This window comes from Cladophialophora immunda, assembly GCF_000835495.1.
Source record: "Cladophialophora immunda strain CBS 83496 unplaced genomic scaffold supercont1.5, whole genome shotgun sequence".
NCBI lineage: Eukaryota > Fungi > Ascomycota > Eurotiomycetes > Chaetothyriales > Herpotrichiellaceae > Cladophialophora > Cladophialophora immunda.
In genome coordinates, this window is record NW_015622545.1 from 2,690,361 (window position 1) to 2,704,326 (window position 13,966).

The 13,966-nt window shown below is 53.9% G+C and overlaps 3 protein-coding genes across 3 annotated transcripts; all 3 read left to right on the top strand.

The window, feature by feature from the left end:
• Positions 1–722: 722 nt before the first annotated feature.
• PV07_09096 (uncharacterized protein) lies at positions 723–7,187 on the top strand. Its single transcript, XM_016396323.1, has 3 exons — positions 723–1,350; positions 1,404–6,724; positions 6,777–7,187. The coding sequence occupies exons 1-3, from the start codon at positions 1,058–1,060 to the stop codon at positions 6,806–6,808; spliced, it is 5,646 nt and encodes a 1,881-aa protein (XP_016246179.1). The 5' UTR covers positions 723–1,057; the 3' UTR covers positions 6,809–7,187.
• Positions 7,188–7,800: 613 nt separating this feature from the next.
• PV07_09097 (uncharacterized protein) lies at positions 7,801–10,083 on the top strand. The gene is made up of 4 exons (XM_016396324.1): positions 7,801–8,073; positions 8,133–8,438; positions 8,491–8,900; positions 8,956–10,083. Exons 1-4 carry the CDS (start codon positions 7,837–7,839, stop codon positions 9,953–9,955), a joined length of 1,953 nt encoding a protein of 650 aa, XP_016246180.1. The 5' UTR covers positions 7,801–7,836; the 3' UTR covers positions 9,956–10,083.
• Positions 10,084–11,333: 1,250 nt separating this feature from the next.
• PV07_09098 (uncharacterized protein) lies at positions 11,334–13,966 on the top strand. Its single transcript, XM_016396325.1, has 4 exons — positions 11,334–11,584; positions 11,654–11,696; positions 11,769–11,891; positions 11,985–13,966. Exons 1-4 carry the CDS (start codon positions 11,565–11,567, stop codon positions 13,662–13,664), a joined length of 1,866 nt encoding a protein of 621 aa, XP_016246181.1. The 5' UTR covers positions 11,334–11,564; the 3' UTR covers positions 13,665–13,966.

Below are 13,966 nucleotides of genomic sequence, written 5' to 3' on the forward strand. Positions count from 1 at the left end.
CGTCGTTATGTTGCGTTACGTCGGAGATGCCAAAACGCAGGACCGAACCCAAAAGGCATGTAGTGACCGTTCTGTTGGCTGCAAACCGAGTGTGTGTATGGAGTATGCCTCCCATCTCCGTTATTATTGGATGGCGGCGTGTGCATTTACTGAGCGATGGGCATCATCCCCAACCTCCCGGTATACCTAGTAGCACAGTCCAATGCTCTTTCGAATGGCCGCGCAACAACTCCGAGTGATGACCAGTCCGACCTCGACAGACTCCGTAGAGGAAGGCTCGAAGGTGGCCGTAAAGGTAACCAGGTAGCTCGGTAGGGTGTGCATGACAATAAGCCAGTTTGCAAGTGAGGTGACCAACTGACAAGACGGTCATCATCAATCCTATACTTGGGACTCGGTACACTATACTAGGTTTCTTATATGTCAGCATCAAAGGACGGTACGGCCAGATTCGACATCCACGGCGACATTCTCGGTGCTGGAGAAGGAAATGTGAGGGCCGGCTGCGGTGCGGCGCAGTGTGTGCTCAGTGCTCACTGGCACTGCCAAGTTGGTGAGATCTCAGACAATGAAAAAACCTAAACTGGTAGCATGCTGGGGTCTCAAAATGACCCGTTGGGTGATCCTGTTGTAATGACGATTACGAACTCCGCCCCGGTCTCTCTATCCACCAAATGCCACAGTACTGTACTTGCAGGCCGATCGAACCCCCCTGCGCGAGCCCGACTTTGTTGCTCTCGCTGTTCGATCATCTTCACTTACTTCACGTTGATTTTATGTATTTTGGTTCTTTCAACTACTCTCTTTGCTACGATTTGACGATCTCTCGCTATATTTCTCTCGCTCTGCATATTTGCTTATACCGGCACACATTGACGCTCGTTGCCTCCAACGTTTGCTGTTGCAAAATCGAAAGCCTCCTGTCCCAAGTCAACAATAGCCCGACCGCGCAACTTCGTTCCATGAATTGAGGTGTTTGACTACCGGCACGGCGTGTGAGCCGAATAGTGGCTCGTCTGTGGACAGAGTTTGACGCGTCCGATACCTCTCAGTCAGAATGGCTGCTCGTGGCAATGTTCCTGCTCATCTACAGGCTTCCTTGCCTACACTTCCTCCTCATTTGCAATCGGATACCCATTTGACAGCCCACCTTGCAAGCCGATTCCATGTCTCTCTTCCTACGGCAAGGTTATCATCACAGGCATTGATATGCCTCAATACGTATACCTCGTCAACCAGGGGTCCAAATGGTGAAAAGGAGGGGAGTGCCATGGGCGAGGCCGAGGATCTCGCCCGTAGGGCATGGGCACGACTGGGAAATAGAGCAGAAGATCAGGCTATTGTCTTTTTGTATGTCTGCCCAGCGGCAACGTGGCATTGAAATCCTGCTAATTGTGCGACAGTGGAGAGTCTGGTTCAGGCAAAACGACTGTCAGATCGCACTTGCTTTCCTCCTTCCTTTCGTTCTCCTCCACACCACTATCCTCCAAACTGTCCCTTGCCGCCTTCGTCTTCGATACCTTGACCACGACCAAAACCACCACCACTCAAACAGCATCAAAAGCTGGATTGTATTATGAGCTACAATATGATGCCTCGTCATCGATTCCCACCCTCATTGGAGGCAAACTGTTAGACCATCGCTTGGAAAGGAGTCGAATTTCACATGTGCCGACCGGCGAAAGGAGCTTTCATGTGCTGTACTATCTTCTGGCCGGAACAAGTGCGGCAGAGAAGTCTCATCTTGGTCTCAACGGACACACAAACATCACGACGTCCGGCACTGGCCTGACAAGGTCTGCGTCTGTCGCACAGAAACGATGGAGATATCTTGGGCATCCAACGCAAATGAAGGTGGGCATCAATGATGCCGAAGGCTTCCAGCACTTCAAGACGGCTTTGCGAAAGCTGGAATTCCCCAGAGCTGAAATCGCCGAAATATGTCAAGTTCTTGCTGCTATTTTGCACATCGGCCAGCTCGAATTTGGCACCGGTCAGGCCACGTTAACTGCGGCCGAAGAAAGTGGTGGATACTCTCACGAAGGTGGCGAGACAGTCACGGTCGTCAAGAACACGGACACTTTGGCTCTGGTCGCGGCGTTTCTGGGACTGAGCGTCCAGGATCTGGAAGAAAGCATGAGGCACAAGACAAAAACACTCCACCGAGAACGTGTCACTGTCATGTTGGATCCTAAGGGCGCTCGAGAAAACGCCGATGAACTTGCAACCACCTTGTACTCGCTCCTGGTTGCATATATTATTGAAAGCATCAACCAAAGGATCTGTGCTGCAGAAGACGCTGTTGCCAACACCGTCTCCATTGTCGACTTCCCGGGTTTTGCGGACCACTCTTCCACCGGATCTGTTCTAGATCAGTTGTTGAACAATGCTGCAAATGAGTCGCTCTACAATACTTGCCTCCACGGCTTCTTCGAAAAGACAGCCGAGATGCTCGAAAGCGAAGAAGTCAGTGTGCCTGCAACCAGTTATTTCGATAATTCGGACGCTGTCCGTGGTCTCCTCAAGCATGGCAACGGATTGCTTGCCATACTTGATGATCAAACACGTCGTGGTCGTACTGACACCCAATTTTTAGACAGCATTCGAAAGCGTTTCGAGAACAAGAATAAGGCGATTACGGTGAGCAGCGCCACTACCACCCTGCCAGGAAGCAATTTCGCTACGACAAATCTCGCAGCATCCTTCACCGTGCGTCACTATGCCGGTGAGGTGGATTATCCTGTCAATCGCTTGGTCGAAGAAAACGGCGATGTGGTCTCGGGAGACTTGATGAACATGGTCAGGGCTACTAAGAGTGACTTTGTGGCTAGCCTGTTCGGTCAAGAAGCCTTGAACACCATTAGCCATCCCTCAGAGAAGACAGCTATCGTGCAGGCACAGGTCAGCTCGAAGCCGTTACGCATGCCCAGTCTTTCCCGAAAGAAGCATGACCAACTGCGCCGGATGGGCAGTCGAAGAGCAGACCGCTCGCCTGCTTTACAGGAAGATACAGAATCGACACATGCTCTAGAGGAGGCCAGAACCAGAAAAACAAAGGCTTCAGCAACAGGCCTGACTCAGGGTGCAGCTGCACAGTTCCTGTCGTCTTTGGACAACATCACCAAATCACTGACTGCACCAAATGTCAACAACTACTTCGTGTTTTGTTTGAAACCAAATGATAGGCGGATCGCCAATCAATTCGATAGCAAGTGTGTTCGTCAGCAGGTTCAGATGTTTGGAATACCCGAAATCAGTCAACGACTTCGGACGGCTGATTTCAGTGTCTTCCTTCCATTCGGTGAATTTCTGGGGCTGACTGACGCCGACCCTGGCGTCGTTGGAAGCGATCGCGAGAAGGCACAGGTTGTCCTGGATACCAAACAGTGGCCCGGGAATGAGGCGCGAATTGGTAACACTGGTGTTTTCCTCAGCGAACGCTGCTGGGCGAGCATTGCCCTCACTGGATCTCAGAGCACCGCCTACTTTGGCGGCGAAGTTCCCGCAATTTCCAGGCCTGATACTCCGAGCCTCAACCCCTTTAATGATTCCAAGGCTCGATTAGTTGCCTCACACGAAGGAACTCCCGGCTCCTTCTATGGCGATGAAACAAAAGGAGGCTACTTCGGCAGTCGAGAACTTGACGCCAAATCTGATGCTGGCGCCTCAGCCTTCAACTCTGGGGATATGTTCCGCAACCTCGAAACCAAAGAAGAACTGGCCGAAAAAGGCAACAGAAAGAAGATGGAAGAAGTCGATGTTGTACCCGTTTCGTCTTCACGCAAGAGGTGGCTGGCGATTGTGTACTTCCTTACTTGGTACCTCCCAGATTTTGCTATCAAGTGGGGTGGTGGGATGAAACGCAAAGATGTGAGAATCGCATGGAGGGAGAAGTTCGCGATCAACATCCTCATCTGGATCAGCTGCCTCTTCGTGGCGTTCTTCATCGTCGTTTTCCCCCAGCTCATCTGTCCGAAGCAAAACGTGTACTCCGCGGCAGAACTGTCATCGCACGATGGCAAGAATGGTCACAGCGCTTATACGGCTATACGAGGTGTGGTGCTCGATCTAGGTGCTTTCGCACCTTCCCACTATCCGAGTATCATCCCGCAAACGTCACTGGAGAAATACGCTGGTCTCGACTCAACTGGCATGTTCCCCGTTCAGGTCTCGGCCCTTTGTCAAGGAAAAGACGGCCGAGTGGATCCTACGGTTCAGTTGGACTATACGACAACGAACATCACAGGTTCTGCTACAGTCATCAGCAGCACTGACCCGAATCGCCGGTACCACGACTTCCGCTATTTCACCAATGATTCCCGCCCAGATTGGTTTTTTGAGCAGATGATCATGTTGAAATCCAACTACAAGAAAGGAAGTATCGGATATACTCCACAATATGTGCACACCCTTGCCAAAAAATCACACTCGATAGCGATATTGAACGGCAGAGTGTACGACTTCACCACCTACAACCAAGGTGGCCGCAGCACCAGGGCTCCTCCAGGTCAGACAGTTCCATCCGGGGTTGACACGGACTTTATGGATGACCTTGTGGTTGAACTGTTCACGCAACGAGCCGGACAAGACGTCACTAAATACTGGAATGCTCTTTCTTTGGACTCTGGGTTGAGGAGTCGAATGCAGCTTTGTCTTGACAATTTGTTCTTTGTTGGAGTCACGGATACCAGAAACTCGGCACAATGTCTCTTCGCCCGGTATATCCTCCTGGCTATCTCCATCCTGCTTTGTACTGTGATTGGCTTCAAGTTTTTGGCTGCGCTTCAGTTCGGAGGCAAGAACATACCTGAAAATCTCGACAAGTTCGTCATCTGCCAGGTTCCCGCCTACACGGAAGACGAAGAATCTCTTCGGCGAGCTATCGACTCAGCAGCGCGGATGCGATATGACGACAAACGCAAATTGCTCATCGTGGTCTGCGACGGTATGATTATCGGTCAAGGAAACGACCGACCGACACCTCGCATTGTCCTCGATATCTTGGGAGTGTCGGAAACAGTCGATCCAGAACCACTGAGCTTCGAATCTCTGGGTGAAGGTATGAAGCAACACAACATGGGCAAGGTATACTCTGGCCTGTACGAAGTGCAAGGACACATTGTTCCGTTCTTGGTGGTTGTCAAGGTCGGGAAACCCTCCGAAGTGTCCAAGCCTGGGAACAGAGGCAAGCGTGACTCCCAGATGGTCATCATGCGCTTCCTCAACCGAGTTCATTACAATATGCCCATGAGCCCGCTAGAACTGGAGATGCATCACCAGATCAGAAACATCATCGGAGTCAATCCAACGTTCTACGAATTCATGCTGCAGATCGATGCCGATACGGTTGTGGCTCCCGACTCGGCTACTCGCATGGTTTCATCATTCCTACGCGACACGAGGCTGATAGCTGTTTGCGGCGAGACTTCGCTGTCCAACGCGAAAGCATCCTTCATCACGATGATGCAGGTTTACGAGTACTACATTTCGCACAATCTCACCAAGGCATTCGAGTCCCTATTCGGTTCCGTCACTTGTCTACCGGGTTGTTTCACCATGTATCGAATCCGGGCCGCAGAGACGGGAAAGCCACTCTTTGTGAGCAAGGAAATCATCGAAGACTACTCTGAAATCCGAGTCGACACGTTGCACATGAAGAATCTGTTGCATCTGGGCGAAGATCGATACCTGACTACGCTTCTCTTGAAACATCATTCCAAATACAAGACCAAATACATCTTCCACGCCCACGCCTGGACCATTGCTCCTGACAGTTGGAAAGTGTTCATGTCTCAGCGACGTCGATGGATCAACAGTACTGTTCACAACCTGGTTGAATTGCTACCGTTGCAGCAATTGTGCGGCTTCTGCTGTTTCAGTATGCGGTTTGTCGTCTTCCTGGATTTGTTGTCGACAGTAATCGCGCCGGTCACGGTAGCTTATATTGTCTATCTGATCGTGCTTCTCTCCACGTCTTCCGACGTTATCCCACTGACCGCATTCATCTTATTGGGAGCAATCTATGGGTTGCAAGCCATTATCTTCATCCTCCGCCGCAAGTGGGAAATGATCGGGTGGATGATTGTGTACATCCTAGCCATGCCCGTCTTCTCTCTGGGCCTGCCTCTGTACTCATTCTGGCACATGGACGACTTCAGCTGGGGTAATACGCGTCTGGTGACTGGTGAAAAGGGTAAACAGATTTTGATCTCCGACGAGGGCAAATTCGACCCCGGCTCGATCCCGAAGAAGAAATGGGAAGAGTACCAAGCAGAACTATGGGATGCTCAAACCCAGCGGGACGACGAAAGATCCGAGATCTCGGGTTACAGCTACGGGACCAAGTCGTACCACCCTGCCGGGTCCGTCTACGGCGGTGGCCCTGGGGTCTATGAAAGCACCGCACACCTCATGGCTCCTTCAAGATCTGTGTCACAGCTCGACATACATCCGCCGATGTATGAGAGGGGGTACAGCCATTCCAGGATGTCTCTCGCTCCTTCGGACATGTTGGGTGGTGGCATGATGGCAGGAGGTCAATCTGTTGCCGACATGGACATGGCCGATTTGACCGGATTGCCCACTGATGATATGATCCTGAACGAAATCCGGGACATACTCAAGACGGCGGACCTCATGACCGTGACGAAGAAGGGTATCAAGCAAGAATTGGAGCGGCGATTCAACGTGAATCTGGATGTTAAGCGAGCCTATATTGGAAGTGGTAAGTCGTGCCTATGACTCGAACTTTACAGAGAAACTAACTTCTGGTGCAGCAACGGAAGCCATTCTCTCCGGTCAGCTGTGATTTATCCCGCATAGTCTAGCGTATGTCCTGATCTAGCGACATGTTTCAACAATGGCAGATTGCAGGAGTTCAGGATGACCAAAAGAAATGGGCGGCATTGGTATGCATTATTAGGTACAGGAGAAGGGACTCCATGGCTAGCTATAATCTCTTGGAGAGCGATGGATTGCATTTGTAATTGACAGGGAGAAGGACATCAACATAGCATAGATGTAGCAGGATCTCCAGGAATCTGACGTGTGTACCAAGTTTTGTGCCCTTTTTGGTTGCCTTCTGAGCTGCTGGGGGAGTCTGCGATACGTACGGCTCTCCTGCCAACTTCTGTAGCCGTACACTGGTGCTATGCGGAAATCCTAGCCTACAAATCACTCGAGGATCAAACCAAGACTTTGGTTAGCGAAGTGGGAGGGCCATCAATGACGCCGAAGGCGGGTGTCGATAGGCAGGCAACTGGGCGAGCTGGACAAAGAACCTGAACAAGCTCACCAAGCTTTCAGTTGAAGCTTTTAATGGGGGCTCCAGAGGTCCCGCTCTAGGCGTCCCCAGCTGGGCCCAGGTGGCCCCGGGTGCCCCTAGCGCCCTTAAGCTCTCCGCTTTTGCAGGATGCTGTCATCATCATACACCCGCATATGCCAATGACGCCCAATCGACGCCTAGACCAACCAGCCTGCTGGGCATCCCTCACGCGATAAAGGATCGTTTTCACACTCCTAGGCCAATGACTGAGGGTGCTTGTTTGCGTCTTTGCAAGATTCAGGTCAGGCTTGCGCGGCCCTCATTTTCCTGGCCCCGTTCCTTCGCTCCCTTTGCGAACCCTTTGAAACCGCTTTGGAGAAACCTCGAACAAGAAATCCATCATTGCCCGAATTGCGATTCTGCCCAGCCTTTGCCACGACGCCCAGAATTGAAAAGCTGTCCCAGCGCCCTGGGGCCTTCAGACGGCGAACGCATTCTCTCCCCGAGTGATGCCACCGTAGAAACTCGCGTGACCACCACCACCACCACCACCACCACAACTTGCTGCCGCCATGATACCCAAGAAGATCTATGAGCTCTGCCAGAACGGCGAGTCGATCACTTCCGAACTCGCCAAAGATCCGTCCCTGTCCCCTCACGCGGCAGCCAAGAAGCTCTTTGGCATCGACTTCGACGATGAGGTCGTCACCAAGAAACTGGACCTGGGTAAGGAAGAACCGAGTGATCTGGAAGAGGCACGGAAGTGTGGGAAATGGGGCAATTCCAACCCCAGCGATCTGTTTCTGAGGGTGAGAAACCCAGCTGACTGCAATGATGCGGCAAGAACCGATGCTGACCCAGTTGCTAGATCTATCACGATGTCCTGTGCACACTGGAAAAGAATCCTCTGGTGGGCGTGTGCTCGCCGTCGCTGCTCGGAAGCAATGGAGTCTGCCCGCTCACAATCATGGCGACAGTTCCCGACATCTGCCGGCACATGTCCAACGTGATAGCGAGAGCCGAACAGGAGGTCTTCCTCGCGACCAACTTCTGGATGTACTCAGAACCCACCAGGCTGATTACCAATGCATTGAGAGAGCTTTCGAAAAAGGCCGTCCAGACGAACCGTCGGGTTGTCGTCAAGATCATCTACGACCGGGGAAGTGCGAAACAGGTGAGCTTCGGGTCCTGTGCGCACTCGTAAGTCGGTCTACTGACAGTACGAGTTTGTGAAAAACCACCTCATAGTGCCCCCGAGCGAATTTGCCGACCCCAATGGCAAAATTCGAATCCCTCATCCTGATGATCTGCCAAACATCGATATCGAAGTCATGAATTTCCACCGACCAATGTTCGGGACGTTCCACGCCAAATACATGGTCGTGGATCGCCGCATCGCCGTTTTACAAAGCAACAACATCCAAGATATCGACAACATGGAGATGATGACGCAGTTGGAAGGGCCAATCGTCGATTCATTCTATGATCTTGCCTTCATTTCGTGGCACAATGCGCTTAAACCACCTCTGCCGCTGTTGAGCCGGCCTGCTGCAGACTGCCCCATCCCCACGTTCTCGACTGACAGCTATGCGACCATGTTTAACGAGAATGGAAAGTTGGTCCCCGTTTACCAAGCGTAAGTTGGCTGCTCCGAGATATATGCTTGCACTACTGTCCTGACCCTGTCAAAGGCCCACGCCGATTCCTGACGGGCACGAGAGCCTGAGAGAGATTGCCGAGCATGGATCGCAGATGGACTTGCCCCAGCACACATCACAAGACCCCCATTATGATCCTGACATTAAGTCGGAGGTGCTGCGTGCCGTGGCTTTTTTGAAGCCACGCGAAGGAGAGGCAAGGATCAATGCAATCACCCGTCTCCTCAACACGACAATCCAACCTAACACGAAAGGGAGTGCACCGGATATTGAACCAGCCGACGCGATGACCCCTCTTATCCCGATACCGCGACATGACCCCTTCCCGATTGCTATGGTATGCCGACAGCCATGGGGAGCGCCCAACAAGCATTGCTTGCACACTCCGCAAAATGAGGCCTTCACGTCTGCCCTTCGCCATGCGACAAAGTCGGTTTTCATTCAGACACCTGACCTGAACGCCGAAGCCCTCCTGCCCGAAATTGTCGCGGCTTGCCGGCGAGGGGTCAAGGTCACCTACTACTATTGTCTGGGATATAACGACGCGGGAGAACTGCTGCCTATGCAGGGCGGGCACAACGAAATGATCGCGAACGGATTATACCGCGATGTGGGACCCGAACATCGCGACAACCTTGACATCTATGCCTACGTAGCCAAAGATCAAATCCACCCTATCCACAACAAATTCAAACAGCGGTCATGTCACATAAAATTGATGGTTGTGGACGACCACATTGGAATACAAGGCAACGGTAACCAAGACACGCAGAGCTGGTATCACAGCCAAGAAGTGAACGTCATGATCGATAGCCCGTTGGTGGTAGGAAAGTGGATGGAAGGAATCCGACAGAATCAAAACACGCACGTCTATGGGAAAGTCGAGAACGAGGGGCCTGATGCTGGATGTTGGAAGGACCCGAAGACTGGGCAGCAGGCTGAGGGCGCGATTGGTGTCGATCCAGGCAAGTTTGCGTGGGCCAAGGGCTTTGTCGGTGCGGTGCAACGGGTACGAGGGATGGGTGGATTTTGAGCTTTGTCGAGAGGAGGAGGCGCATTGACGGGGGATCAGATCTTGGTTCAAATATGCGAGGGTCATTCGGGAATCATAACGATGTTGTTGGCGTTGGAGAATATACGAGGGATGATCTCTGAACACAGGTATCTGTCTATCTCAATCTTGAATATCGAGCCTCGAGACTGTCGGAGAAATGATTTTCCGGATGCCGCCGGGCCTTCGGTTGCGACGCTTCATCAGCCATCACCATCCATATCCATCTCTGCGCCAGATTCAGCACTGACTCCTCTCCGTTGCACCATGCAGCGGAGCCCATGTTACTTGGCCCCTTCGGACAATCAGCCGCACTCAGCTGTAGATCCCTAGTGCTCAGCGTGCATCAAGTGCTCAGCAAGCAGTACTCGGTACAGGTGATATTGCAAGGGCCAGTTGATAGGCATGTTCCATTTCGGAGGCTCAACCCATTGCTTGGTTTTCAGGCCACAGACGGGTTTGTCCAACCACAACTTTGTCAATCGGCCGCCATGGAATCCGGATGCCTCAATCAACCTACCGGTTTGTGGTGCTCTGGCTATGGTTACACCGCCTCCAGCTAGCCGTTGAAGAGACGATGGGCAACATCGAAGGACGATGGGACCAGTGCTCACCAGTCAATGAGCGCAAGTATGCAAAAGAGAAAAATAGTCATATCTGGTGAGACACAGGCCCAAGTTTCGCAGCAGATATAGAGAGTATTTGATAGCAGACAATGTTGACGGCATCCCGCCAACTCGAACTTGCGGCTTCAATTCCGCACTGCATGAACATTGCCCCGAACTCTCGCAGGTCGACATGGGCATAACACAAGCCAAACTTTGTTCCACCTTGTTTGACGACAGCACGGCAGATGCATCGGCTCTCCAAAATCGCGACGCGACCTTGCCCTGAACTCGGTGTCGGGTTCTTTCCGGTGGATGTTGCAAGAGGAGGGTCTTGGGAGACACACAAGCACGCACATACATACGCGCAAGAGAGGGAACAGAAGACAGGCTTCACAGGAGAACCGCATCTCCCCCATCACTGCCTCGCTCCGCGTCAAACCGACACCGACATCGGCAATCGTTGAGCCCAAAAAATTCAACCCCACAAAGTCAGAGAACGCGTAGCAAGAGGAGGGACAACACCCCGCCCTTGTTCTTTTCTCATATGGTTATTAGTTCGAGCCTCGATGACTGGCTAGACAAGAGCCGAATCGATGCGCCATAACAATCCCCTGCCTGGCCTGGGACATTTACCCCATGGTCCAGTTGGTCCCTTTGCCGTCATGCTCGGCCAGCATCGGGACACTGCCGCCTCTCTCTCACGCTCACTCACTCACCTTTCTCTGATTGTGTTGTTGCCCATTGAACATTCCGGGGGAGAGTATTAAAATACCTGACTGACGAACTCGTCTCTGCTTTCTTTCGAGTTTCAGTTCTCACCCGTTGAGCATCACGTTTCTAGAGTTTCTAGAGTTTCCATTGTCACTTGAACGAGACCGTCCTCTGTATTTGACCGACAAGCCTACCTTCAAGACTGCCGACCACGTAGAGTAGAGGCCGACCTCAATTGAACAGAGACAACCAGTCGCAGACCCAGTTCCACCATGGGTTCCGTCGCGAAATCGTACGTCTGCTCCTGTCCGCGCTGATCGGGAGTGATGTCAAGACCGAACTGACCATGTCTCGACAACAGCGACTACACCACCTCCTACGCCTTCTTCGAGGCCATCTGGGAGGTAAGCCTGGCAGCCCTCGCTCGCCCTCTGGGGTGTTGATCACATCGCTGACCTGTTGAAACCCCTGTGCAGGCTGGCATCACCCATGTCTTTGTCAATCTGGGCTCGGACCACCCGTCCATCATCGAGGCCATCACCAAAGGCCAGAAGGAGAAGCAGGCAGACTTCCCCCGAATCATCACCTGCCCCAATGAGGTACGCAAGAGAGAGACGGAAAAACGGCAACTAAATGTGGTTGCAAGCCCCGAGGAAATGGGCTTGATTGCTAAGAAGCGAAAATTTGTATAGATGGTTGCGCTGTCCATGGCCGACGGCATGGCGAGGTTGACCAACAAACCCCAATGCGTCATTGTCCACGTCGACGTCGGGACCCAAGGCCTGGCCGCCGCCGTCCACAACGCCTCCTGCGGCCGTGCCCCGGTCCTCATCTTCGCCGGCCTCTCCCCCTACACGATCGAAGGCGAGTACCGCGGTTCGAGGACGGAGTACATACACTGGATACAAGATGTGCCGGACCAGAAACAGATCGTGGCGCAATACTGCAGATACACCGCCGAGATTAAAGGCGGCAGGAACGTCAAGCAAATCGTCAATCGAGCGCTACAGTTCGCGACCAGCGACCCCCAGGGTCCTGTCTATCTCTATGGAGCTCGCGAGCCGATGGAAGAGGACATCGAGCCGTACCATCTCGACCAGCAGGTCTGGAAACCCGTGGGACCTGCGGCCCTGCCACAAGAGGCCGTCGCGCTCGTCGCGCAGGAACTGGTCAAGGCCCGCGAACCTCTGCTGGTGGTGGGCTACACCGGCCGCAATCCAGCCTCGGTGGCAGCCGCCGTGTCTTTGGCGGACAAGATCCCCGGTCTTCGCGTCCTGGACACGGGAGGCTCCGACATGTGTTTCCCAACGGACCACCCGGCGGCGCTGGGCTTACGGTATGGAGCGGACCCGGCCATCACGACGGCGGATTTCATCCTGGTGGTGGACTGCGACGTGCCGTGGATTCCGACGCAGTGCAGGCCGAGGCCGGACGCCAGGATCGTCCACATTGACGTCGACGTGCTGAAGCGGCAAATGCCCGTCTTCTACATCCCGGCCTACGCGCGCTTCAGCGCCGATTCCGCGACCTCCTTCACCCAGCTGAACGACTACCTGGCTTCCAACTCGGAACTTTCCGCGGCCTTGTCGGACGAGGCTCACACCGCCGCGGCACGGAAGAGACAAGAAGCACACACGGCGCGCTGGAGCCAGTTCAGGGAGCTGGCCAAGGTCCCCGCCGACCCGGCGAGCACGGCCATCAATCCGCACGTGCTGGGCGGGCAGATCAGGGCGGCGGTGCCCCAGGACACCATCTTCGCCGTCGAAGCCGTCACGCTGAGCACCTTCATCGCCGACCAGATCGCGCCGGTGCAGCCCAAGACGTGGATCAACTGCGGCGGCGGCGGGCTGGGGTGGTCGGGCGGCGGGGCGCTGGGGATCAAGCTGGCGTCGGACTTTGCGCACCGCGAGGGCGACCGCTTCGGGGCCAACCGGGGCAAGTTCGTGTGCCAGATCGTCGGGGACGGCACGTTCATGTTCTCGGTGCCCGGGTCCGTGTACTGGATCGCCCAGCGCTACGGCATCCCCATCCTGACGGTCGTGCTGAACAACAAGGGCTGGAACGCCCCCCGTCGCTCCATGCTCCTGGTCCACCCGCACGGCGAGGGCAGCAAGGTCGACAACAAGACCCTCAACATCAGCTTCGAGCCCACCCCGGACTACGCGGGCATCGCCAAGGCGGCCACGGGCGGCCACGCCTGGGCCGGCACCGTCAGCACCGTGGCCGAGCTGCTGGACGCGCTGCCCCAGGCCGTCGCGGCCGTCAAGGGAGGCAGGTGTGCCATCCTCGAGGTCAAGCTTGGGGCCGAGCTGCCCGTGGCGGCGAAGCAGGGCGATGTCAAGATGGAGGAAGTCGCCGCGAGCAGTGGGTAGGTACTGGCGGAGGGAAGGACAAATAAGCGGACACAAGGAGCTCTCTGGGTGTGTGTCAGGTGGGTATATCTAGTAGGCAACGAATGTATAAATGTCTGGTGATCCCGCATGAGCAAGACATGTCTGCCGCTCAGGGTGTAGAGGAGCACTGGCATTGAGAAGAGCCGCCCATCGCGGCACGCAGAACATGGCTATATGCTGACGTAGTCTATTAGTACCCGGTAGTGTTTGAACGAACCTAACGCTGTATGCACTAAAGGGGGTATTTGCTGCTTGGTTTTTGAATTCCCAGCCTTCTTTCA

What these genes read in the sequence shown, in the direction of transcription:
- PV07_09096 (XM_016396323.1), top strand. Translation starts at nt 1,058, where the DNA reads ATGGCTGCTCGTGGCAATGTTCCTGCTCATCTACAGGCTTCCTTGCCT. An exon ending in GATCAGGCTATTGTCTTTTT is followed by an intron (nt 1,351 to 1,403) that starts GTATGTCTGCCC and finishes ATTGTGCGACAG; the next exon opens with TGGAGAGTCTGGTTCAGGCA. An exon ending in GCGAGCCTATATTGGAAGTG is followed by an intron (nt 6,725 to 6,776) that starts GTAAGTCGTGCC and finishes CTTCTGGTGCAG; the next exon opens with CAACGGAAGCCATTCTCTCC.
- PV07_09097 (XM_016396324.1), top strand. Translation starts at nt 7,837, where the DNA reads ATGATACCCAAGAAGATCTATGAGCTCTGCCAGAACGGCGAGTCGATC. An exon ending in CCAGCGATCTGTTTCTGAGG is followed by an intron (nt 8,074 to 8,132) that starts GTGAGAAACCCA and finishes CCCAGTTGCTAG; the next exon opens with ATCTATCACGATGTCCTGTG. An exon ending in ACCGGGGAAGTGCGAAACAG is followed by an intron (nt 8,439 to 8,490) that starts GTGAGCTTCGGG and finishes TGACAGTACGAG; the next exon opens with TTTGTGAAAAACCACCTCAT.
- PV07_09098 (XM_016396325.1), top strand. Translation starts at nt 11,565, where the DNA reads ATGGGTTCCGTCGCGAAATC. An exon ending in TCTTCGAGGCCATCTGGGAG is followed by an intron (nt 11,697 to 11,768) that starts GTAAGCCTGGCA and finishes ACCCCTGTGCAG; the next exon opens with GCTGGCATCACCCATGTCTT. An exon ending in TCATCACCTGCCCCAATGAG is followed by an intron (nt 11,892 to 11,984) that starts GTACGCAAGAGA and finishes AAATTTGTATAG; the next exon opens with ATGGTTGCGCTGTCCATGGC.